Below are 24,377 nucleotides of genomic sequence, written 5' to 3'. Positions count from 1 at the left end.
CTGTATAATCAAGGCATTTTGAAATCCATCATTCTTTCACTACTTACATAATGATGGCTAGGAATGAACTTTATTCATTCTTTTATACCAAAAAGAATTAAATAATCAGTAAGTTAAGTTAAGCCAAAGATTGCTCAAATACACTTCTTTAAACAAAGCTTCCAAACATTGCCTTGTTAGTTGGTGTTTCCTCTTGGTGCATTATATTGGCTGTTAACCAAAAATACATCACTTTTTCTTTCAATTGCCCGGGTGACAGATCCTTATAACCTATAATGGAAAGCACTCACTGTGGGCTTACAATGTTAAATGTTATTCTTACACAGTAGTGCAGAAGACAAAACTTAGTCTCAGAGAGATTAAGGAACTTAGTCGAAGTGGCACAGCGAGGATGCAGTAGGACAGTATTTGAACCTAGGTCTCTTTAATTGCAAAGTACATGCTCTTAGGCGCCATGTTAAATTCCTCTGTATAGCTATGTGATCTTGGAAAGTTAGCCTCTCTTTTATCTATAAAACATAAAAAGATACTTCTCTCTGCCTCCCTAATAGCTATTGCATTATAACAATGAAAATGAAAACACTTGGTAAACTATAGGATATTATTATTATATTTTTAGAAGCCTTACATGTTCGTGGGGCTAGTGTTATAATTTTCCATATTGGATAACTTTTCTGGAACCGTCGAGCATGAGCTGATGCAATCTTTAGCTCAGGCCCGGATGATCTTTTCATCCCAGCATTTCCTTTCTATTTGAGGGGCAGCCATAGTGCACACGGGCTTGAGTGACAAAAATACTGTTCTCGGCTGTTCTCAACAGAGAGGGTCCACTACAAAACAGCACTTTATATTCTGGGAGCCATTAATATCTCAGTGCAGATATAGGCTATTTTTTTTTTTAAAGATTTTATTTATTTATTTGACAGAGACACAGCGAGAGAGGGAACGCAAGCAGGGGGAGTGGGAGAGGGAGAAGCAGGCTTCCCGCACAGCAGGGAGCCCGATGCGGGGCTCGATCCCAGAACCCTGGGATCATGACCTGAGCCAAAGGAAGGTAGATGCTTAACGACCGAGCCACCCAGGTGCCCCTAGGATATTTTTGAGCTTTTTATTTTTAATTGATTAAAAACATAAAGCTACCTTGTGGAAGAGAATTCCTGTTTTTTTTCATTAATCACTGATTTCATCCCACCAGATTTCCAATCTGGCAGAGTTTTAAGCTTCTAAAGCAATATCCGGTGTAAGCCTCAAAAAATTACATAAAGAAATTCTAAGGCTTTAGCAAGGGGTCCTGGGTGGAATAACTGCACCTCCTCCAGAACAGCAGCTGTTCGTGAATTTCCATCCATGTGTCATTGCCAGGAGATGCTCTCATTCTCTGTGTGATCATACCGACACATGTAATTTGTGACATAGTGTTCATTAGCAACAGACAAACACATTTTAATTCTTTTCCTCTTTTGACTCTCCATTTTCTGGAATGTTCATAAAAAATAAAAAAGCATTTCACGTACATTTTGTGGAATCTAAGATTCAGAAATTTCCTTGACTTCTTAGTGGACTCATGATATTAGGTATCTCAGCTTGGTAATAGCTAGGTATGGGGAAAGGTTTAAAATAAAAATTTGACTCCTCCATTTTGATTTTGTTCAATGGTCAGCCAATGATGGTTTTGATAAGCAGAAAGAGAAAGAAAAAAATGCTTCGAGTTTGCAATACAATGTAAAATAATGTTTTTATAAGTTTTGCTTGATTTGCTTTCTAAAAATCAGTTTGTTTTTTTTAAAGATTTTATTTATTTATTTATTTGGCAGAGACATAGTGAGAGCAGGAACACAAGCAGGGGGAGTGGGAGAGGGAGAAGCAAGCTTCCTGCCAAGCATGAAGCCCAATGTGGGGCTCGGTCCCACCACCCTGGGATCATGACCTGAGCTGAAGGCAGACGCTTAATGACTGAGCCACCCAGGCGCCCCTAGAAATCAGTTTTAATCAAAGGATTCACTTTAATATTTTTAGAGGCCGATGAACCCATCTAAGCAGCGTCATATAGCAGAGGGATTATAGTGCGGTGGTTAAGGAAATGGACATAGTCAATAGGAAGTAGTAAGTCAAACAAAATTGCATTCTCCTGGAGTTAGATGCCCCTTTACTGGTCCTTTAGTGCTCTAAGGCAGGGCTGTAAAAACACTGTTTGGTGTTTTTTTTTTTGTTTTTTTTTTTTTTTGCATTATCTCCAGGTTCAGAATCATTTTCCTTAGTAAGAATGAACTATAAAAGTATTTCAGGAATTATTTTTCCACAGCTCCATAAAACCACCTGCAGAAACATTCAGACCACTCTTGCCAAAGGCTTCGTGAAGAATCACCTCTCTTTAGCCAAGGGTAAAAGTCAATATTGATTGAATGGGAACATAGAATTTATGCAGCACTATTCATATTTACAGTTGTTCTCTTGTTATTTGAAATACCGTATGTATTTTACACTGATGCTGATATCCATGTGCTTTTTTAAAAAGCCGCTGAATTATGAAGAAAACCACCAAGTGATCCTGGAAATTGGAGCAAACAATGAAGCTCCGTTTACTAGAGATGTTGCACTCAGAGTGGCAACCATGAACCGAGCCTTGGTCACAGTTCACGTGAGGGATCAGGATGAAGGGCCTGAATGCAGCCCCGCAGCCCAATATGTACGGATTAAAGAAAACTCAGCATTGGGGTCAAAGGTCAATGGCTATAAGGCGTATGACCCTGAAACTAGAAGTAGCAATGGCTTAAGGTAAAGACGTCTATAACCACATAAGAATAATGCATTTGTAATAATTGAGATAGTAACTTATTTCATATTGCTATTATATAATATATAATAGCAATATAAAATATTGATATCTCAATAACTATATTATATTTATATTTAATAATTTATATTGCTAAAGATTTTTTATTTTACATTAACAGGTACAAAAAATTGCATGATCCTAAAGGATGGATCACCGTGAATGAGATTTCGGGGTCAATCACAACCTCCAAAATCCTGGACCGGGAGGCCATGACTCCCAGAAATGACTTATATAATATTACAGTCCTGGCAATAGACCAAGGTAAAAAAAAAAAAAGTTTTAATATGGTATTTTAGAAAGGAATTAGAGAATAAACTGCGATTATTATTGTGCAGAATTTTTGTGATAAATATTTGGAATTGTTAGAAATTACTTTGGAGACTGTTCCTGTTTCTTTTAATCATCTGACAAGGTGAACCTTGTAAGGTAAGCGATGTCTTATTTATCTTTATACCCCCAGCGTAGCGAGACCTCAAATGCTTATGGGTCCATCTGTTGGAGGGCAAAGACGAAACTTCAGTCTGGGATCAGCTGAAATGGCCTCACTAGACTCTTGTATATCTCTTTATGCCACTTTAAATAGAATCTTTGAGAAACTCAACTGATTATTAGGTCAAAGTGATCCTTTCCTTGAATTCTGTTCCGTAAAACAACCCAGAGGTTCTCAATCTCAGCTTCATATTAGCATATTAGAATAATTCATAATTAGAATAATATTCTAATTCAGTTAGAATAATAGTAATTCACTTGGGGCACTTAAAAAAATCATTTTGTAGACATGACTTTGACACACTGAATCAGAATCCTGGGTTGGGGAACCTGAACATCGTATCTTAAAAATCTCCCTAAGTGGCTTAAATGTGTATCAGGGTTGGAATAACTTTTTGTAGCCTTTTTACTGTTCATTAACATCTGTACTGGAGGGAACCCGCCCCGAAACACAGAGTTTGCATTTCACACATTGATTTTTATTGTTTGAGAATAATCCTGACATAAGGTTTATTGGCAGTTGTGGCTGATATTATCAATGGTGGTACTGATTTTAGGTGATTTGTAGGTCTCATGTATCCTTCTACATCCTTGTTTCCCATTTTCAGTAATAATCAGCTTACTTAAGAAAACATGTATGTAAAAGGTAGTTAATTTGTTTTATTAGGAAACTGTAAAAGAAGGCAAGAAACTATACCAAATCTTTTCTCTTTCTTCCTAGATGGTAGATCGTGTACTGGAACACTCGTGGTTAACATTGAAGATATGAATGATAACCCACCAGAAATACTTCAAAGTTACCTAACAGTTTGCAAACCAAAGATGAAGTATACTGACATTTCAGCTGTCGATCCTGATGAACCTATCCATGGTGCTCCATTTTATTTCAGCTTGGCAAACACTTCTCCAGAAATGAACAGAATATGGACCCTCACCAAAGTCAATGGTATTTATTGATTTATTTTTAAAGATTTGTTTATTTATTTGAGAGAGAGGGAGGAGAGTGTGAGAGAGCATGTGAGCAAGTGGGTGGAGGGGCAGAGGGAGAGAATCTTTAAGCAGACCCATGAGATCATGACCTGAGCCGAACCCAGGTGTCTTTTGGACACTTAACTGACTGAGCCACGCAGGCACCCCAAAAATATTTGATAAAAAATAATGATTTATATGTTCTAAAATAACTGAGAATGGATTTCCTTGTTTACTGTAATATTCTCCTTAATATATTTGAGAAGACTAACTCAAACTTTTACAAATATTATAGGAGGTCTGTGTTATATATTGCCTATAAAATGCAAGAAATCATAATTTTTATGAAGGCAAAATTTGTATTTCCCACAAAGACAAAAAAGCTTTATTAAAATATTGGGCAGCTTATCATTAAGAAAAATTGTTTTTGGTGTATTTTTTTTGAGAGAAAGGGAGGGTGGGGGAAGGATAAAGGGAGAGAGAGAAAATCTTAAAGCAGGCTCCATGCTGCGCACGGAGCCCAATGCAGGCCTCAGCGTCACGACCCTGGATCATGACCTGAGCCGAAATCAAGAGTCAGACGCTCAACCGACTGAGCCACCAAGGCGCCTCCGGTGTATTTTTAAAGTGACTCCAGTGAGGTGAGGACAGAGCAGAGATGGGCAGTTTAAATTTTAGTGTAATAAACTCTGGAATGAGGAAGCTGGGTGTGTGAGACAAGCACTCTCTAGTATTCTGGAAGGAAACAGGGTGGGGATTGGACAGAGGCGTGGCTTTGGAGCCCTCAAAACAGCTTCCTATGATAGTGGTTTCCGGGGGAGTGTAGTATTTTATATTTCAGGCACCCTTCCCATTTCATAGTTCGACATTAATTCATGATACCTGTGGAACACCTACCGTCTACTGACCATGCACTGTTCTGACCCTGCAGATACGTGTAGAGTTAACAGGACAGACATGACTCCAGTTCAGATGCTCACTTCTGTGAAATCTTTCCTGAAGTCGAAGGAGTAGCATCATGACCTTTCCTACCTGTATTATAGCTCCTTTCATGTTGTAGTATCATCTGTTTACCTTTCTCCTCGACTACATGAGTTTCTCAGGATATTTGTGATTCATCTGTGTATTTCCAGCACGTAGCCCACTGTAGATATTAACAGCTTAGTAAGTGTTTGTTTAATCGATAATTTAATCAATAATTGGTTAATAAATATGCACAAAGAAGGAGAATGCTGGGGGGAATAAGTAAACCGGTGTTGTTAGAGTTTAGGTTTTAGCAGGAATGCTGAGAGATTGGGTGGGAGGGTGGATGGACTCTGGTCGTGAAGAGCCTATGTACCAGGCTGGGGAGACTGACTTTTTGTACAGCAGCTGTGCTCTGGGAGTGGGCCGGGAAGGAATGCTGTGCCCAGATTTATGTCTTAACAAGGTGACGTTGGTGACAGGCCAGTTTGAAGAGGGCAGAGTGGATGCTGCACTAGTATGAATAAACGAGATGTGACTACAGCTGAGCTTGTGGTCTTGAGGGAGGAGAGGAATTTGAAGGATTTTATCTTAGCCACAGTATGATCTGGGAGGGTTCCACCTAAACCTTCGTGGCAATTCACATTCCTCTGGGGAGCTTTACATTTGAGGTGCAGCCAAAAATCTTTGAAGTTCTTATCAGCTGTCACAGTGCATTTAAGAAAGGCTTACAAGTTACAGATGACTTCGAGGATGTGCATTGTGCTACTGTGTCATTTAGCTTACTGCAAAACTCCGAAGGTTGTAATTGGCATTGAAAATGTGTAGTTTTTGGTCAGTTGATAATGAAGTCATTAAAATAGGTACCAAGGCTACTGGGGAAATACCATAGTTGATAAAAATGTTATGTTATAGATACATCTGTTTTTATGTAGCCTGGGTGACAATAATTAGCTTTCTGGTATTGAGATCACTTCTAGAGGGAAGGCATAATAACAAAGGGTCTGTTGTACTTTGGAAAATTACCTTATCTGTAAAGATAATGGACAGGTACCAGAAAGTAAATGGACAAGAGAATGTCAACTTAAGACATAATTTGTGCATAGCAATTGTTGTTAATTCTTTATGAGTACCATAAACTGGTACTGTAGAAAAATGCTTGAAGTGCGTGTCAGGGGCCCATCTACCATCATTGGTTTGTAGATAAGGGAATATTCAATATTGCTGAATTGCTACTGGATCACTCCAATGTCAAATTGTGTCTTTCAGGCTCTCTTGTAAAAAGTTACAATGGACATACATAGTGATATTAGTGCTGAGAAGTGTTGAAGGTAGTTCTCCATTTTAACTCATTTTCATGTGGCAGGTGGTTCCTTGAGAATAATATGTTTAGAAACAAGGGTGGCAAAACAAATGCTAAGGGAGAAATAAATGTCCATTAAAGATACAATTCTTTCATTTTCTTTCAGATACAGCTGCCCGTCTTTCATATCAGAAAAATGCTGAATTTCAGGAATATAGTGTTCCTATTACTGTAAAAGATAGAGAAGGTCAATCTACAACAAAAACCCTGAGAATTAATCTGTGTGATTGTACTCATCCAAGTCAATGTCTGGCAGCTCGAAGGAGTGCGGGAGTAATACTTGGAAAATGGGCGATCCTGGCCATCCTACTGGGTATAGCACTACTGTTTTGTAAGTCATTTTACTTACTTAAAGTTAAAATGTATCATAAATACCTGAGTGCAGGAAAAGGTCTTTAAAAAGTACTCTTGTCCAGCTATCCATGAGGGGTGGGCAATTTACAATTGCTTTTGTGTTATTATCTGAGTTCTGATGGAATATTTTCAGGGAGAGGGAGCAAGATCCTTTTTGAGATACGATTTCCTACTTGGACAGAGCTGTTTAAAATTCCTTAGATGGTACCAAATCTGTCAACATATAGTTTTCATTTCTTGGTCCCGGTACTACCCCATGTAGAGCTAAATAAAACAATCTAAAATTTCTGCCATATGAAAATCCGCGACAAGCCACTGTGATCTCTTCTCATCATTTCTCCACGGGCTTATGGGAATGACTCGGATCACAGCAATATCTCTTCTTGGGTGTATCTTGCTAGTTTTGATTTTTTTTAACCTCTTCCTTGCCGGTTGTATAGTTCCCAATGGCATCATATTTTTCCCTCTTTTTATTTCCATCTTCTCCTCCAGCCTGAATTAGCCCCTGTTCCTTTGTTCTGTGATAGGACTAGCTGTTAAGAGCAAGACTCTGGAACCAAACTCTCTGGGTCTGTAACCCAGCTCTATCATTTGCAAGCCATGTGACCGGGGGGCGGTGGGGGGGCAAGTTCCTTAACTGTGCTCCAGTTTCCTCATCTGTGAAAGGGGATAATTGGGGTAGCCTGCTTTATGGGGCAGCACTGAGCATTAATTGAGCTAATGCACGTGAAGAGCTTAGAATAGTACAGTGTTCAATATTTTTCAGCAACTCCACAAAATAAATAATCTATTGAAGACCTACGATATGCCAGAAACTGTCTAGGTGCTTGGGAGTCATCAGTGGACAAAAGAGACCAAACCAAACACAAACAAACACAAACCAAACACTAATAAATAAGTGAAATGCTGTGGAGGAAAAAATAGAGCAAAATAATTAGGAGCTGTAGTCCTGTGGAGCATGTGTGGGTGATCATGGGGGATTAGGGTGAGTGACTACAGATTTGTTGGATGGTTTGGTCGAGGCTAAGTTGACAAGGTTATCTTTTTTTTTTTTGTCTGAAAATGTCCCTTTTCTACTTTTTTAAAAAAAGTATTTATTTTTTTACTATGTTCAGTTAGCCCACATACAAGGTTATCTTTGATGATTTTTGGGAAAGTTGAAAGGAATACCAAGTATAGTACCTGGGGGAGAGGTTTTCAGTCTAGGGGAAAGTCAGCTCAAAGACCCTTAGGTGAGAGGGTGCCTGGTGAAGTCAAGGCATGGCAGGGGGACACCAGTGTGGCTGGAGTGGCGTGCATCAGGAGAGCGGGGTTGGACATGGAACCAGAAAGGTAACAAGGGGGCCACATAGAGTGGGCGGGCATTGGCACCCTTTTTCTATAAAGGGCTAGATAGAAAATATTTTACATTTTCCAGGCCATGTGGTTTCACTTAGAACCAACAAAATCTACCCTTCTAGTAGGAAAGCAGCCAGAGAAAATATTTCAGTGATGGGCATGGCTGGGTTCCAATAGAACTTTATTTATGGACGTTAACATTTGAATTTCATATAATTGTCACGTGTAGTGAACTTCTATTCTTTTAATCTTTAAAAACCATTTAAGAACCATAGCTCATGGGCCATACAAAAACATGTGGTGGGCTGGATTTGGGGCTGCAGTTTGGCTATCCTTTATTAGAGGGGCTTGTAGAGCATTGTAAGAACTGTCGTTATTATTACAGCTAATTTTATTATCACATATTTCAGCCTCCCACAGGTATGATGTAGAATGAAAATTCTGAACAGACAAAATACAGAATAGTTTTAAATAAGATACTTGGAGATAAATCTGTTCTGGGGAGAAAAATCTGTCATGTTTTCATATAGGCAAACCATTCTTTTAGGAATCAGTAAATCTCTTTAAGGTCTCTGTCTTAAATGTCACTGAAATTTTTGAAAATTTATTATTTAACTCACAAATGTAAGTAGTTTAACATTATGGATAGAATTCAAACTCTTAAACAGACTTATAATCAAAATATACATATAATTAATTCAGGTTTTAAAGTCTAAGATAAATTATGGCCTATTAATTTAGAAAAGCCAAGGTAATTCACAGGACCACGCCTTAGCGGCTTTGTTTTCCTCCTGTGTATCCGAGGTGATAAAAAATAAAAGATGAGTATTTTATTCTATGTATGTTAAACCTTTTTTTTTTTTTTTTTTTAAATGCAGCTGTATTGCTAACTTTGGTATGTGGAGTTGTTGGTGCCAAAAAAAAAAAAGGTTTTCCTGAAGATTTAGCACAACAAAACTTGATTATATCAAACACAGAAGCACCTGGAGATGATAAGGTGGTAAGTAATTTTTTAAAATGAGTATTTATCTCTGAGTATCTCCCATAGTTTCTTTTATGGATTCTCATGAAGTTGTTTTGTAATTTAAGAGTTAATATTTATATTTTTAGCTTGGTCAGCTTTTGTAGGCGTAAGTATTTTATCTGTCAATATTCAAATATTTATGTAGGTGGCATTTATTGAACTTCTTAAATCAGATGTGTTGTTTTAATTACCATTCTTCTACTCTGTAGTGTTATGATTTGAAATTTGCTCTTTGATGTTGTGAAATTATTATAATAACAATCTTTTAGCTGCTTTCTACAATGTAGAAATATTTCCAGGTAGTATTTTTTTATCTAACTCTTTGACAATTTATAATAGGAAAAAAAACATATTATTGAAAGTTTTCGAGATAAACTAAGAAGATATCAAAGAGAGATATATATATATATATTTAAAAAGTATGTGAGGTAGGGTAGATTACTTGGAAGGCTATTGTCACTCTCTTTCCTTATATATTTCTTGAGACTGCTGAGGTGCTTGCTTAGTACTAGGTGTCTTGTTTGGGGAGATGTCTATTTAAAAAGGTCTTACAAGGCATGTCCTTCCCTCAAAAAGATTTCAAAGTATTTTTGGGAAATTGAATCTCCTTTTATGGGAAAAATAAGTAGGAACATGTAAGTAAACCATTAGCACCGATATGAGAGAGCACTGTTATCATTTAAAGATGCTTATGATACATAAGTCCATTTGTGTTGTCTCGATCAACTGGCAAGGCTTAGTGAAAGAGGTACAGATTCCTCTGTAACTTAAAGAATAGGAAAAGTTTGAAAGTTGAGAGATGGAATAGCAAAAGAGGTGGAAAACAGCCTCAAGAATAAAAATGGAGATGACAGGGGCGCCTGAGTGGCTCAGTCAGTTAAGCGTCTGCCTTTGCCTCAGGTCATGATCTCAGGGTCCTGGGATTGAGTCCTGCGTCGGGCTCCCTGCTCCGCGGGGGCCCTGGTTCTCCCTCTCCCTCTACCTGTGCTCTGCCTCTTTGTGCTTGCTCTCTTTCCCTCTGTCAAATGAATAAACAAAATATTTTTAAAAAAGGAGATGACAAAGTTTAGGGATTATTCAACAAATAGTAAAGAAATTGATTTGAAGTGGAAGAAATGATGTTTCACAATAGAAGCTTGACACTTAATTAGGCTCTTGAGGGGAGAGGATGTAAGAGAGGAGTAGCACATGGGGCTGTTGTGTGCCACACTAAGGATTTGGGATTTCTTCTCTTGGTAAGGAAAAGCAGGTGAAGGTTTTTCTGCACAGAAGTGGCATATTGGGAGCAGTGTGATGCTGAGTCAGTAGGGTGATCGGTGAGAATAGGAAGACGTTAGGGATAGGGAAGATAAAGGATTAAAATCTTTCAATAGTTGAAGCAGTGGAGAACTCTGCTAGGATGGATAACGGTCATTGGAAATAGGGATAATAAATATTTTAAATGTGTAAATGATAAGATTGTTAGCTTTTTTTTTAAAGATTTATTTATTTATTTTGAGAGAGTGAGAATGAGAGAGAGAGAGTACATGAGAGGGGGGAGGGTTAGAGGGAGAAGCAGGGAGCCCGATGTGGGACTCGATCCCGGGACTCCAGGATCATGACCTGAGCCGAAGGCAGTCGCTTAACCAACTGAGCCACCCAGGTGCCCAGATTGTTAGCTTTTGAGTAACAAAATAAAAAATGAAATCAAACAACAGAGGCTGTAACCAAGGACAATGACTTTATATCAAGACTTTTCTATATCTCGGTGTGAAGGCATCTTTCTTATTGACTTTCTCTCTTTAACCAACTGCCATCATCATGGAAAATCATAGCCCACCTATGCTTGACAGGCCTACATGTGGAACCCTGTAATTATTTCTCCATTCGGAAAATACATTTAGTCCCTTAATCGTCCTTGGCTCATAGTAAGTTCTTATTTTATATCTGAGAAGGGAATAATTGAGATGTTCGTATTACTTGTTCTTTGCCATTTGATGCTAGAGCTGGTAGCATTAATTGGCTGTTTCACCAGATGTACTCATCCCTGTCTTTATCTGTTCTGTGTTAGAAACACTTCTCAAAAGGACTCAGAATTATCAACTTAGACCAAAACATAATTTTAGGTATATTTTTACAAAATGTAACGAGATTTCTTAGTGAATGTGTAAGCTCATTTTAGTACAATGAGGACAGGTGATGACTTTAGTTTTGGAGCTAAGTTTAAGTCAAAGGCATTCAGGTGGGGTTAGGAGCTGGTTGAAAAGTCAGGACTGGAGAAGTTAAATCTGGGAATCATTGACATGGAAGAGGAGTCGTTGATACCCCATGAGAGTAAACTTTGGGCAACGCACGTAGAGATGGTCAGGAAGGAACAGAGAAGAGAGAGAATGTGAAACAGGGCCCTGTGAGCTTCGCCTTGGTTTTAGTTTAGTTTTAATTCTGGGATTAGCTTGCATGATCTCTGAACATGTATTTATAATGACAGAAATTATACCATCGAAGAGATTTGATAATGAGGGTTTTTTGTTTTTTTTTAAATGGAATTTCACTGTAGCAGCAACCTAAGCAAAAAAATACAGGGTAGCAGTGCCACCAAATGGCTACTTCTCAGTTCTCTTTTCTGGTAGAATTTTCTAAGGCAGTGAGATACCGTGTATGACATTTATAGATACATTGCAGATTCTGAAATATCCGAAACTCTAAATCATCTGAACCTGAAAATCTTCCAGTTTAGTTAGAGACTCTGCATATTAAATAGAAGAAAAACAAATGGGCAAGAAGATGGCACGTTGGAGCCTGATTTTACTGGAGGTCTTGTCTGAGAGTCACAGTTCATAATTAGATCTGCCATGCTTGAGGTTACCACTTGAACTGAACTTCTCCCGGGCAGCCCAGAGTTCCGTATGAGGTGCCCACATTAAGTCGATGCTTAGTCAGGTCTTTTTTATCTTCAAACATTCCCTCGACTCTGCTTTCCTCTAGTTCCCTCCTGATCTCTTTCTCTTTGCAACTGAGCTTTTTGAGAGATTTATACTCGATTTCTCCATGATATTACTTCCTGTTCATTCAGCATTTCTTGGAAATTCTTTTGACAAAGATGACCAGTGGCCACTTTTTTTGCTTGAATCTAATAGGTGGATTACTTTATTTGAACCAGTTCTTAAACTACCTGGATGCTTTTCTCCTTACCATAATCCTCTCTGCGTGGCTTCAGATTTGTGCCCCTTGGATCCCTCACTTCTCCGATAGCTATTTCAGATCAGTTCTGTTCTCTAATTCCCTTAGCCACCCCTTAAAACATGTTTTTTCTTGTGGTTCTATTCTTAGCCTTCTTTTCGTTTGGTCTACCATTTTCTCTGGGTGTTATAATTTATTCCCGTGGCTTCCACTACCTCCTGTATGGTGGTGACTTCTGGAATCATAGCTCCGGCTTGGCTCCCCAACCTGAACTCCAGACCCACATATTCATACACTCACGTTGGACATCCATAGGTTTCTCAAATTTACCATGTCCAAAATTGAACTGTTCACTCTTCTCTCACCCACGAGTGTGTCCTTCATCCCTACTTCAGGGAATTGTACCATTTATCTAGTTGCACAAGCAGAGCACCTAGGGATAATTCCTGAGTCTTCCCTTTGCTGTTTCATCCGTCTGACCACCAGTAAACTTTGTATGGAATCCAACCACTTTGAATCATCCTTGCTTCTACTTTGGCCGAGGTCTTTATCTCGTCTCACCTAGAATGATTCAGTGACCTCTCCGATTATCCACAACACTCAACTTGTCTCCTTATTTGTCTTTTACTTTATTGCCTTGAATGATTTTTAAAACATACGTCTCTTCCCTGTTATTAAAACCCTTCTTTGAGTCCCCATCATCTTCTTGATAGTCTAAATTTTTTAGCATGACATATAGATCTTTATGTTCTCTGGTCTTTTGTAACCTCTCCACTTCCTGTCTCACTTTGAACTCTAAGTGGTAGCCATTCTCAACAGGTTGGAAGTTGAGGGCCCCCAAAGTACCCCATTGCCTCTGTGTGTAGGCCTTCCCACAGATACTGCCTTCTTCCTCCCATTTCTCAAGTAGGAGTCCTTCAGTGCAGTGTTTTCTACTCTATTCCACTTACTCTGTCTGTGCTTGGATTTTAATGCTCTTCCTCTGCGTTCCTATAGCATTCTGTGTTCACATAGCATTCTGTGTTCACCTACATATACATTCTTAAAGTAATTCTCTAGAGCCGCTGAGAGATCGTGTCCCTCTTTGCGTCCCTACACTGGGCACAGAATCTGAAAATATAAATGTCTGCTAATGAATGGATGAATCAATAAAAGGTTAAATAAACATTCTCTCTTCCTTGTCTTCTTATGACTTGACTTGGGATCTGTTTCCTCTCGATACAGATGGTCTTATTTTATTTTATTTCAGTGTTCTGGCAATGGGTTTATGACGCAGACAGTCAACAACTCTGGCCAAGGCTTTTGCAGTACCATGGGATCAGGAGTGAAAAATGGAGGGCAGGAGACCATTGAGATGGTGAAAGGCGGACACCAGACCCTGGAATCATGCCGGGGGACCGGGCACCATCACACCCTGGATTCCTGCAGGGGAGGACCCGCGGAAGTGGACAACTGCAGATACACCTACTCCGAGTGGCATAATTTCACTCAGCCCCGTCTTGGTGAAGTGAGTTTCCATGAGTGTTTTGCCTCTGCACTTTAAATGTCCAAGTGTAGAACAATAGGAAATTGAAATTAACGTAGTTTTAGAAGCTGCTTTTCCATATTTTTCAATGTACCCTTTCTCTTTCACTCTCTGGTCATTCCTTGCACTCCTCCCGTCCCGCACCTCATGCCCTCTGATCTTGTTACATTATTTAACAGAGAGAGATTTTATTCCATCTGTCATATTTATTTTAGTTTCAAAAATCTTGTGAGAATTGGAGGTTTTTAATGACCCTGTTAAAGTTACATGCCATTTTTAGATGTTGTTTAACCTCATGAACTATTTTAATAGAGAAGAATGTGGAAAGAAAAATCTCATTCCCTTCAGTCACCAAACTCCCCCAATCAAATCTGCATTTCTCTGAAAACAAAGCATCTGTACACAATTCTAGGGTGAACATTCAATAATATGAGCTATGGGAACTCTATTTAATGTAAGAAGTACCGTTCAAATACAAAGTGTTTTTATTCAGGGGAAAGCAAGGATATCAAAGGAAAGAGAGGTTAAATCATGGATTTTCAGTCCTGGCGGCACATCAGAATCCCCTGGGGAGCTGTTAAATGATAATAATACCTGTGCTCCACCTTGGAGGATTTGGACATCATTGGTTTGGCTTATTATTCTTATTATTACTTTTAAAGCTCCTCAGGGGATTCACATGTGCCACCTGGGTAGAGGGGCACTGGATTAAATATTCTATCTGGTACTAAGTTTTCTGTTTATCAGAGTGTACCAGTATTGTTGTAACCCCCACAGCGGACCGGAAGCCCTTCATCCTTTAATGGACTGCAAAAAGGCACCTTTCTGTGACACGGCTGTAGCTGATCACATGTCCATAACATTATTTTTTTTTTTTCCATCAGATTCAAGTGTTCATCTTTGTTCTGTTTCTAGACAGTGTGCATGTAGGATCAGGTTGGGAAGGCGTGGAGCTTAAGAGGCGTTCTTAGGGGTGTTCATTAACGTGCGTGTCAGGGAATGGGATCTGAGGCTGACATGGTCTTGAAGAGAGGCATTTGGTAACATAAGCCAAAGAAATAAGCTGTGGGTTAGAGAGGGAGTGGGTCCCCAGGTGAGAAGGGAGGAGGCACAGGAGTTTGACTAGTTGGCAGCCAGGCTGCTAACAGACAGTGAGGCTGGGTGTGGCTGAATGCTTGGCCGCTCCATTCCAAAGGCCCAGTTTCTGCAGTGTGGGTGATGTTGATTATTTTTAATTTCACTAAAATGCTTTGTGCGTTTCTCTACTTTGTCGCGTTTGGGCTATCTTGGGCACTTGATTCTGAAGTCAGTGTGGTAATTCTTGCCTACTTTATAATTGCATGCAATAGTAGTTTTAGTTCACATTTATTGAATATTTACTATGTGCTGGGCAAAATATGAGAATTTTTGGTGCATTATTTTTTCATCATTATCATGAGATAGTCACTGTGTATATTCCCATTTTAGACATAAGGAGAGTTGGAAGTGAGACTTGAAGATGTTTAGTAACCTGCCCAAAGTCATATACGTAGTTGGTAAAGCAAGAGCTTTGACTCAAAATCAGGACTGTTTGAATATCCGATATCAAATTCTTCACCGCCATGCATACTGTCACCATTTTGTGGACTAGCCTGACCTTTAGATATAAAATTAAGCATTTAAAAATGATAATTTAAGTGTACTTAAATATAACATTTGTGTGCGTATATATATATAATTTTTTATTTTGTATGGATTACTAGAAATGTAAGATATACTGACTTTGTGGTACGGTTATGATATCGACCAATCATGTGCATTTTTTGTATGTAGGACTCCATTAGAGGACACACTGGTTAAAAATTAAACATAAAAGGTAAATAAAAAATAAATTTTATGTTCATATGTTAAGAGTGTTTAAAACAATAATACAATCCTTTTTTTCTTATTTTACAGAAATTGCATCTGTGTAACCAGAATGAAGACCACATGCCATCTCAAGATTATGTCCTTACATACACCTATGAAGGAAGAGGGTCCCCAGCTGGTTCTGTAGGTTGCTGCAGTGAAAAACAGGAAGAAGATGGCCTTGACTTTTTAAATAATTTGGGAGCCAAATTTACTACATTAGCAGAGACATGCACAAAGAGATAATGTTAAAATGCTACAATTAGACATGTATTTGCCAGACATTTTGGAAGTTTCCAAAAGGAAAGGGATGTTGTAAAGTTCAATTGCAATTTCTAATACATATATGAATGTATATTAGAATTTCAATTTCTAATATATATAAAGATAGATATATAGATATATTTTTAATATATCTATACATTAGAAAAAATATATAATTTTTCTAAATTTTGGAACTGTACTATTTACCAATCTGTATTTTTATAGCAATTGGTGCTTATGTTTTCCAAGGAGTGTGAAATGTTAAAATGTGTTTCGTCTTCTTTACTGCCAAGTAAATAGACAGCTAGAAAATCTCATGCTGTATCATTGGAATTAAGGTCTATAAAGGACCTGCTATTCTTTATAGATATTTTACCAGTAAATGTGTTGAGTTAATATTAGTCCAGTGATAACTAAGCTGTATTTGATTGAATATAGAATAGCTATCTGGGTTAGAAATTCTGTTCTTGTTCCAGATTTAGATTTAAGTGGATTAAGATTATTAAATCAAACATTGTGTTAAATTATATTGCATTTTTTACCTCTTTAAAAAATCAGTACCACTGAGTTGGTAGCTCCAAAGATACTAGAATTTCGTTTTCCTTCTGGTTAGCATTTAGATCATGAAGAACAGTTCTGTCTACTTGATTGCCCTAATAAGGTTTTAAAAAATACATAGCTACGGTCTTAAACTACACGAGCAAAGTGTAGACCAAAAAATTGTGTTGTTTTTTTGCTTTTGAATGTGTGCTTTATGGTTTGCAAAAGGATTATTATGAGGAATATATCTAAGTTTCCTTATTCTCAAGAAACGGAACTATATTCACTATACAGAGAGTTACTGTCGGTATTTTAATGAAAAATACCAAAGATCTATTGAGATTGTAATCACAAGTCTTGACATCTTTTTCCCTGAGATGCAGGACTACTATTGATAACTTGCAGTAATGAAAATTATGCTGAGAAAAAGTTTCTTTTCTTCTTTTTGATATTGTACTTGCATATTTTTATTTGCAGGCTTAGCACATAATGGCTTTTTATTTTCTTTCAATAGTAATTATTTGCAATTAGAGTATGTTATCGTTAGATGGATTGTGTCATGCCACATATTCTGAAGAAACCAAATCCTGTCATAGTTATGAGCAGCAATGAGGGATGAGTGTGCATTTCCATTCACTATCATTTTCATACAAATTACTCCTTGTTAAGGCAGATATGTATTTTAATATGCTGTAGAGAATCAAAAGAACCCCTGGGTGCAATTTAATATCTTCCAAAACGTTGCTTAAAATTTAGTACTTTTCACATTTGTTCATGTGATAGAGCCCCTGGAAGGACTTGTAAAATGCCCCTAAGCAATGGTGTTTAAACTTAAAATAATTAACACCTAATCTTATGATAAATCTAGTATCACATTATTGTGTACTCACTTCAAGTGTTAGTTTAAAAATTAGACAAGAAATTTTAGCTATCACCAGTTGAAGAAAATTTTGGAAGAGAAGACGAAATTAACTTAAAAATTTTGCAGCTTTTTGGGATTTACCCAAAGAATTGGGACTTACTCCCCGACCATGCCCCCAAAGTTATTTATTTGACTTTGAGGCAGAATTTGTGAGGTGGCCCATGTAGTGGCAATTTTCAGTATGAATATAAGCTTAACTGACTTTCTCTTATATATATATATATAGAGAGAGAGAGAGAGAGAAGAGAGACCGTGGTATCCCCCACTTTTCAAAAGTTTGTGTTTCACAAAAGACCTACATTAATACCTGTTTTTGCGAACCTAAAGATACCTGAAGATTTTTGCTTATAAGAAAAAAGGCAAAAAGCGAAAATAGCATTTAGCGCTTGCCTTGCTGCAAGGTTACAGAGGCCGCGTGCCCTGGAGCAGCGTGAGTGGCCCCTCCAAGCTCTTTCCCTGGAAACTGCTCTCCTCTTGTCCGCATCCAGCTGCCAGAGCTTTGAGTGGTGTCTGCCAGCATCTGTGCTTTATCTCCATTTATTTTGTGCATCCCTTAGCAAGATATGTCCTAAGGTACCAGAAAAGCCAGAGAGAGGTTAATTTTTGGGTCTGGAAACACTAAAAAATTTTCCATATAAATGAATGGTAATTGCTTCTTTGCTTTATGCCATTTCGACTTAACGGAAGTTTTCATAGGAATGCTATAAAGATAAACACACACACACATATAAATATATGCTTATATAAAACTATTAGCCAATGCCGTGTTTAAAATAAAATGAAAACCAAAGGGAAGGATGATAATATAAGGCTGGGGCTGTCCTGCAATAGGAATCCAGGGTTTTTAAAAAGAGAGAGCCTCTTATACTTAGGTCTTCTGTGCTGCAGAGCTGAGCATGTCAGGAAATAGCTCATGTACATTTGTGTAATCTCTTTAAAATTGTATGCAGCTAGGGCGCCTGAGTGGCTCAGATGGTTAAGCGTCTGCCTTCGGCTCAGGTCATGATCCCAGGGTCCTGGGATCGAGTCCTGCATCAGGCTCCCTGCTCCTTGGGAGCCTGCTTCTCCCTCTGCTTCTCTCTCTCTCTGTCTCTCTGTCTCTCATGAATAAATAAATAAATAAAATCTTTAAAAAAAAATTGTATGCAGCTAATTAAGCGTCTCTGGTTTCAGGGGAAAGGAAAGAGGAAACTAGGTGGAACAGTAACTTTGCTTCGCAGTTTCACTCTGCATGACCAAATGAGGAGCAAACTGGCAAAGGCTGTTACAGCTAGGGCTGCCTGACTCCCAGTGGTGAGGTTCCAGAGATGAAATGCTTTTCTTGGAGCTAATACTGAAAGCTTTTTTAAACTCAATTCTGGTAAAAGGATTCTATCACCATTTTCTTTTTCTCTCCTATCTACTGGCATTTTTAAAGTTTAGAGCCAAATAACCATATTCTGTTGGTCAGATTTCAGGGGATAAAGGGAGCTGGGGTGCGAGCACAAATCTTACTGAAGGGACTGAGTGCTGCATGACTGTCTTAAGGCTCATTGCCATTTGCTGTGTTCTAATTTAAGCCTGGAAATGATAAAATACCACTTCCCTAACTCACTACCCTGGTTTCAACTGGCATTGGTGTGATTCAAAGAAATCCAGCCCTCCCATCAGTCCCCTTTCTCTAATCTCTCTCCCAATATTGTCAATAACACTTAGGTGGCAAATGCTCCAGGCTGTCAATCACCTTTTAGTATGAATTAATTTTTATGCGATTGCGTTCTTACAAGGATTTTTCAAGTAACAGAAGAAATAGGAATTTTGAATACAGGAAAGAAAAAGACTGAGTCGTCATTTGGAAACACGGGACTTAAGGAGAGTGTGGGCCTAAGTACGGTATTTGGACAGACAGCAACATGAAAATCCAGGCCTTCAAGGGCAAGGAGAGAAGCCAACAAAGGGACAGGAGTGGTAGTAAAGACAATATTGTTTGCTACTTAAATTTTCCTAGGCCAGGCCCTCCTTTTCCTTCTTTCCTCGGGCCAATGGCAGCTCCCATTTGATTTTGGTGAAATATCACCCACCCTTTCTCCATGCCTCACCTTATTTGGAGTGTGGAATCAAGGGAAGAACTGACTGCATGATGCATCTGCGGGCACTTGCCGGATGGGCCCGAACTGGCTGTGCATAACAAACAAGGCATTCATGGGGAATACTTTCTTCCTTATGTAGCCCTCTGGGCGCTGAGATAGGTCTTCAATTAAGTGTGTGTCTACATTGTTTACTTAATGCCACATTTCCCGTTTTCTAATTTCCCCCTGAAATCTAGATTTTCAGACTTAGGGTTTTCAAAGGGTACTTTTCCTTTTAAAGACTTCTTATGTTTAATGTAAACATTTATAACGTGGTATTCTTTTCCTTATATGTGTAAGGGGAAAATTATGCTATTTCAGTGTGAAAATAGCTTTCATTTTTTTTCTAGTGAATATTCTCGAACTTTTAATGTAAATGTACAGATTGTTTTTTCATATTTTTATAAGGAAGCAGTGAACTGTCTAAAATGCAGTGAGGTTTGGTTTGCAGTATTTTTTAACAGAACTTTAAGTCTCCTATTAAAAGAAGTTACTTCACTTTGAAAGAAACATGGCAAGTTAAAATAAGCAAAAATTGGTTGTGTAAAGTAATAGTTGCAGATAGAGGATGTAATAAAACTCTTAACTCAATATCTTGTCTTTGCTATATTTAGGGATTAAATGATTCCAAGATGGTCATGTTGTAAAATTGTGCTTAAGACTGGCATGGAAATAGATCCTAGAAAAATGTCTTCATTGTATTCCTGGGGAATATTTTAGAGAATGGGTCATTACCAGATTGTCAACATCATTTATATATTAAATTATTTGGGGGGAGATCACTGTTTGGGGCACAGCTTTACAAATGATGTCTCCATCTGATTGTTATTGGGCAAAGAAGTATTGGAGGGTGCTTGTAGAGTGTTCCAGAAATAAAATGCTGACATAGCATTCTTACCTGGAGCAGTGTAGTCAAGGGGAAACATTATGAGTTTAAAAAAAAAAAGAGCAAGAGATAGTCCAATCTTTGTTCTGTCAACTTACAGAATATATGACCTTCAAGCTTTGTTCACAACCAAATTATGGTGCTGTGTATTTCACAGCGAATCTTTTCCCTGGGGGTGTGTGTGTGCGCTTTCCCACAAAGGTAAGGCTGACCATTTCAAAAATGTATGCGTTGTCTCAAAAGCTTTCAATTGTAGTGGAACTTGAACAATAATTTCAATTTCGGGAACTTTTATTGTGATTATTATGTTTATGTCTAAATATTTGTCTTTAAAAATGTTCATTGAATTTTTGTTTCTGATGTCAGAACATTCAGTAAATTCCAGGCATCCAGCAGAACTGACTTGGTAAAATATTGGCTCATAGCAGTTGAGAGGTACATGTCTAGTGTAGAGTCAGACTGTTTGCAGGTAAATCCTGGCACTTACTATCTGTGTGGCTTTAGAAAGGTTACTTACTCCCTCTCTTAGTCTGAGTTTTTCTTGTTTTTCAAAGCAAAATAACAATACCAACCTCAAGGGGTTGTTGGCATGACTAAATGAGTTACTATATTCATAGCATGTAGAACACTGCCTGTACTAGTGAAAGATATATAAGGGTCAGGTATATAGGCAATAAAATCAAGTAGTTGAATATTCACTACAATATCTAAGCTCTTTTTAGGGAAGAGTTTATGCTTATTTATATAAAAAAGATCTGAACAGACTCTTTCCAGACCATGGAATTGTGGTGGATTTGTATTTTGTGTTCATTTTCTACCATGAACATTGATAACATTTTTAACTTTATTTTTAAAGGGTTAATCCCAGCTCTAGACAGTTTCTTTATGGTGCTTGTATTAGTCAGGATTAGGATTAGCTGTGTGGACAGAAAACAAGATGGCAGTGACTTAAACAAATAGGATCCAGATTGAGTTTGCAGGTCTTGCTATTCTGATGGCTTATTTTGATTCCATCGATTTGAGCCTCAGAACTTCTGTTTTCCCCTTACTTTTTTTCCCTTTAATTATGGTAAAATTCACATAACATAAAGTTCACCTATTTAAGCCATTTTAACCATTTGATTTTTAAGTGATCTCTACACCCAACGTGGGGCTCAAATAATACAACCCTGAGATCAAGAGTCAGGTGCTGCACCGACCCAGCCAGCCAGGTGTCTCTCCTTGATCCATTTTAAAGTGTACAGTTCAGTGACATGCATTCAGAATGTTATGCAGCCAGAACATTTTCATCCTGCAGTTTCCAAAAAGAAAACCCTTTCAGCTGCCATTCCCATTTCCCCATTCCCTCAGCTCCTGGCAACTACTAAGCAGCAAGCAGAAGAATGGTGGTTGCCAGTGGCCGAGTGGGGGTGGGGAGGAGCCAGGAGGTTGCTGTTCAGTGTGGATAGAGTTTGTCCTGCAAGGTGAAAACGCAACATTGTGCCTACAGTTAATACTATACTGTGCACGTAAACCTTTGTTGAGGGTAGGTCTCAGGTTAAGTGTGTTTCACCACATTGGAAAACAACCATAACGATAAAAGAAAAAATACTCCCCTTCAAGAGGAACTGGTTTTGCAGTGTTCTTTGGGCGAGGTAAGTTCCATGAGTCCTCGAGGTAGGAGAGGCTTGGTGTTCTGCCTGTGCCTCCCAGCTCCCAGTGTCCATGGTTCCTTTTCAACTATCTAGAACATAGTGGAGGACACACTTCAGTCACACCTGCCTCCCCTGTGCTTGAGCACAAACAGGAAAAGACACCTGGGGCAGCACAAACACGTGGGCTGTGCCTGAGCACAGCTGTGCTCACAGGGCTGTGCCTGTTGTTCCATGTGACTTCAAGAGCAGAAGGATCTCTGGAAGCCAATTTGCAAAAAGCCAAACATTGGCAGAAATACCTGCAACCTAAACTTCTCTCTTCTATGATTGTTCTCTGTCTCCTGTGTACCCCGCAACCACAGTGGGAGGTGAATCTGCACTGTAGGTATTATGAGCCCGTAGTTTGCATCCGGGGAAGCTAATAGATGTAATAAGATGCCACAAGAAACCTGAATATTTGTTACTAAGTTCCCACAAAATTTGTATTGATTTCATTATTTTCTTTCCAAAGTACATGAAGGGAAATACATGCTGTGTGACATTAGTGTATTTACATTTCGTTTATTTAAAGAGGGATTTACATTCTAACTTTAATAGATCTACTTCCTGATAGAAGTAATCTGAGCCTGTGGAGTTAAGTTACATTACTGGTTACAGAGTTCCGCTGAGAGTTCCGCTGAGACGCATTCTGGCTCATCAACTGTGCAAGTTGCTCTGACATGATGTGACAGGTTCCAAGTGAAAGGGCAATTTCACAGGAATCCCTAATTTCAATTTTTTCCTTTTTTTTTTTAAGATTTTATTTATTTATTTGACAGAGACACAGTGAGAGAGGGAACACAAGCAGGGGGAGTGGGAGAGGGAGAAGCAGGCTTCCCACTGAGCAGGGAGCCCGACGCGGGGCTCTATCCCAGGACCCTGGGATCACGACCTGAGCGTAACCCAGACGCTTAACGACTGAGCCACCCAGGCGCCCCCCCTAGTTTCAATTTCTAATTGAAAATTTTTTTCCTTAATATGGATCATCACAGACAAGTTAAAGCAAATATGTAATTATATAAGGTTATTTGGGGAGAGGCAAGAAAATGGCTCAAGTATATGAGGCATAGGAAGAGAAAAAAAAGTGATGTGATTTTATTGGAAGCAAACCAGGTTAGTCACATTTCTGCTCTGTGACTCTAACTTGGTGAAGCTGGACACATCTGATTCACAAGGGCAATGCGTCCCTGAGTGAAACAAGAATACCCTTCCCAGTCCAATTCTCAAAATGCTGTATTCTTTACAGGGGGCCCCTCACTCCCCACACCCTCTTGATTCAGAAAGATCATATATCATTTCAAAGGAATTCTGTCTGTATGTGTTTACTTAGGCTACAAATAATATCCATGATCACAAATTCACAGAAAATGTCCGTTCTTTTTCATAACTGAATTTGTCTTTATCTTGTCACCTTCATACACCCCCCATTCAGTGGGGTGGCAGAAGTGAAATAAAAATGTAAATTTTACCAGTCAGATTAAAATTAGGGTTCTCCCTCACTCTTCTATTATGTGTGAGCTTCAGAGAGTTTATGCTACTTACAGCAGTTGGGGATCAGAGTGCGGGGTCTCTGTTCTTGAGATCTTGAGAACTAGCGTGCCCCCCGCTTCTTTTACTGTATTTACTAACTCTTGAAAAACTTGTACGCTCCTCTAGCCCATCTTTCTGAGCAGATTTGCTAAGTAATCTAAGAATTTGAATCAATTCAAATTATTGAATTATCTCAGACAGCTAGTCTAATTTCCTATCTCTAATCTACACACATACCAAATATGTAACAATAGAGTAAGATTATTGTCTTGATAGATGAGGCTAAGAGAGCATAAGAACAATGCTCTAAAGAGAAGAAAAACGAAGCAAGCCAAAACAAAAAAACCCACGGGTAGACACACAAGAGAACTTTCAAATTTGAATGGAATTTCTGTTGTCCTAAACAGGTCCAAAAATTGTTGGGCCTGGCATGGGAAAAATGTTTAATTTGCCAAGTCACCTGGATAAGCTTCTTAATCTCCTTGTGCTTCAGTTTATTATCTAAAGCAAGGCTCTTCAGTGAGTGAGTCAGTCAGTCATTGACAAT

The 24,377-nt window shown here is 38.5% G+C and overlaps 1 protein-coding gene across 2 annotated transcripts in view; it reads left to right on the top strand.

Moving 5' to 3' along the window:
• The window catches only part of DSC3 (desmocollin 3), a 52,422-nt gene extending 32,220 nt beyond the window's left edge, over positions 1–20,202 (top strand). Inside the window, exons 10-17 of one of the 2 annotated variants that reach the window (XM_027577661.2) lie at positions 2,516–2,775; positions 2,955–3,097; positions 4,047–4,271; positions 6,727–6,951; positions 9,191–9,312; positions 13,745–14,002; positions 15,833–15,875; positions 15,956–16,093. In XM_027577661.2, the coding sequence (XP_027433462.2) occupies positions 2,516–2,775; positions 2,955–3,097; positions 4,047–4,271; positions 6,727–6,951; positions 9,191–9,312; positions 13,745–14,002; positions 15,833–15,859 (1,260 nt within the window). In that variant the 3' untranslated portion in view covers positions 15,860–15,875; positions 15,956–16,093. Of the gene's footprint in view, positions 1–2,515; positions 2,776–2,954; positions 3,098–4,046; positions 4,272–6,726; positions 6,952–9,190; positions 9,313–13,744; positions 14,003–15,832; positions 15,876–15,955 lie in introns of both variants that reach the window. The other variant, XM_027577660.2, reaches the window with a different exon arrangement.
• The last annotated feature ends 4,175 nt before the right edge of the window (positions 20,203–24,377 follow it).

This window comes from Zalophus californianus, chromosome 14 (genome assembly GCF_009762305.2).
Source record: "Zalophus californianus isolate mZalCal1 chromosome 14, mZalCal1.pri.v2, whole genome shotgun sequence".
NCBI classification, from domain to species: Eukaryota; Metazoa; Chordata; class Mammalia; order Carnivora; family Otariidae; genus Zalophus; species Zalophus californianus.
The sequence above is the reverse complement of the archived record's forward strand: the minus strand, read 5'-3'. Positions and strand labels throughout refer to the sequence as shown.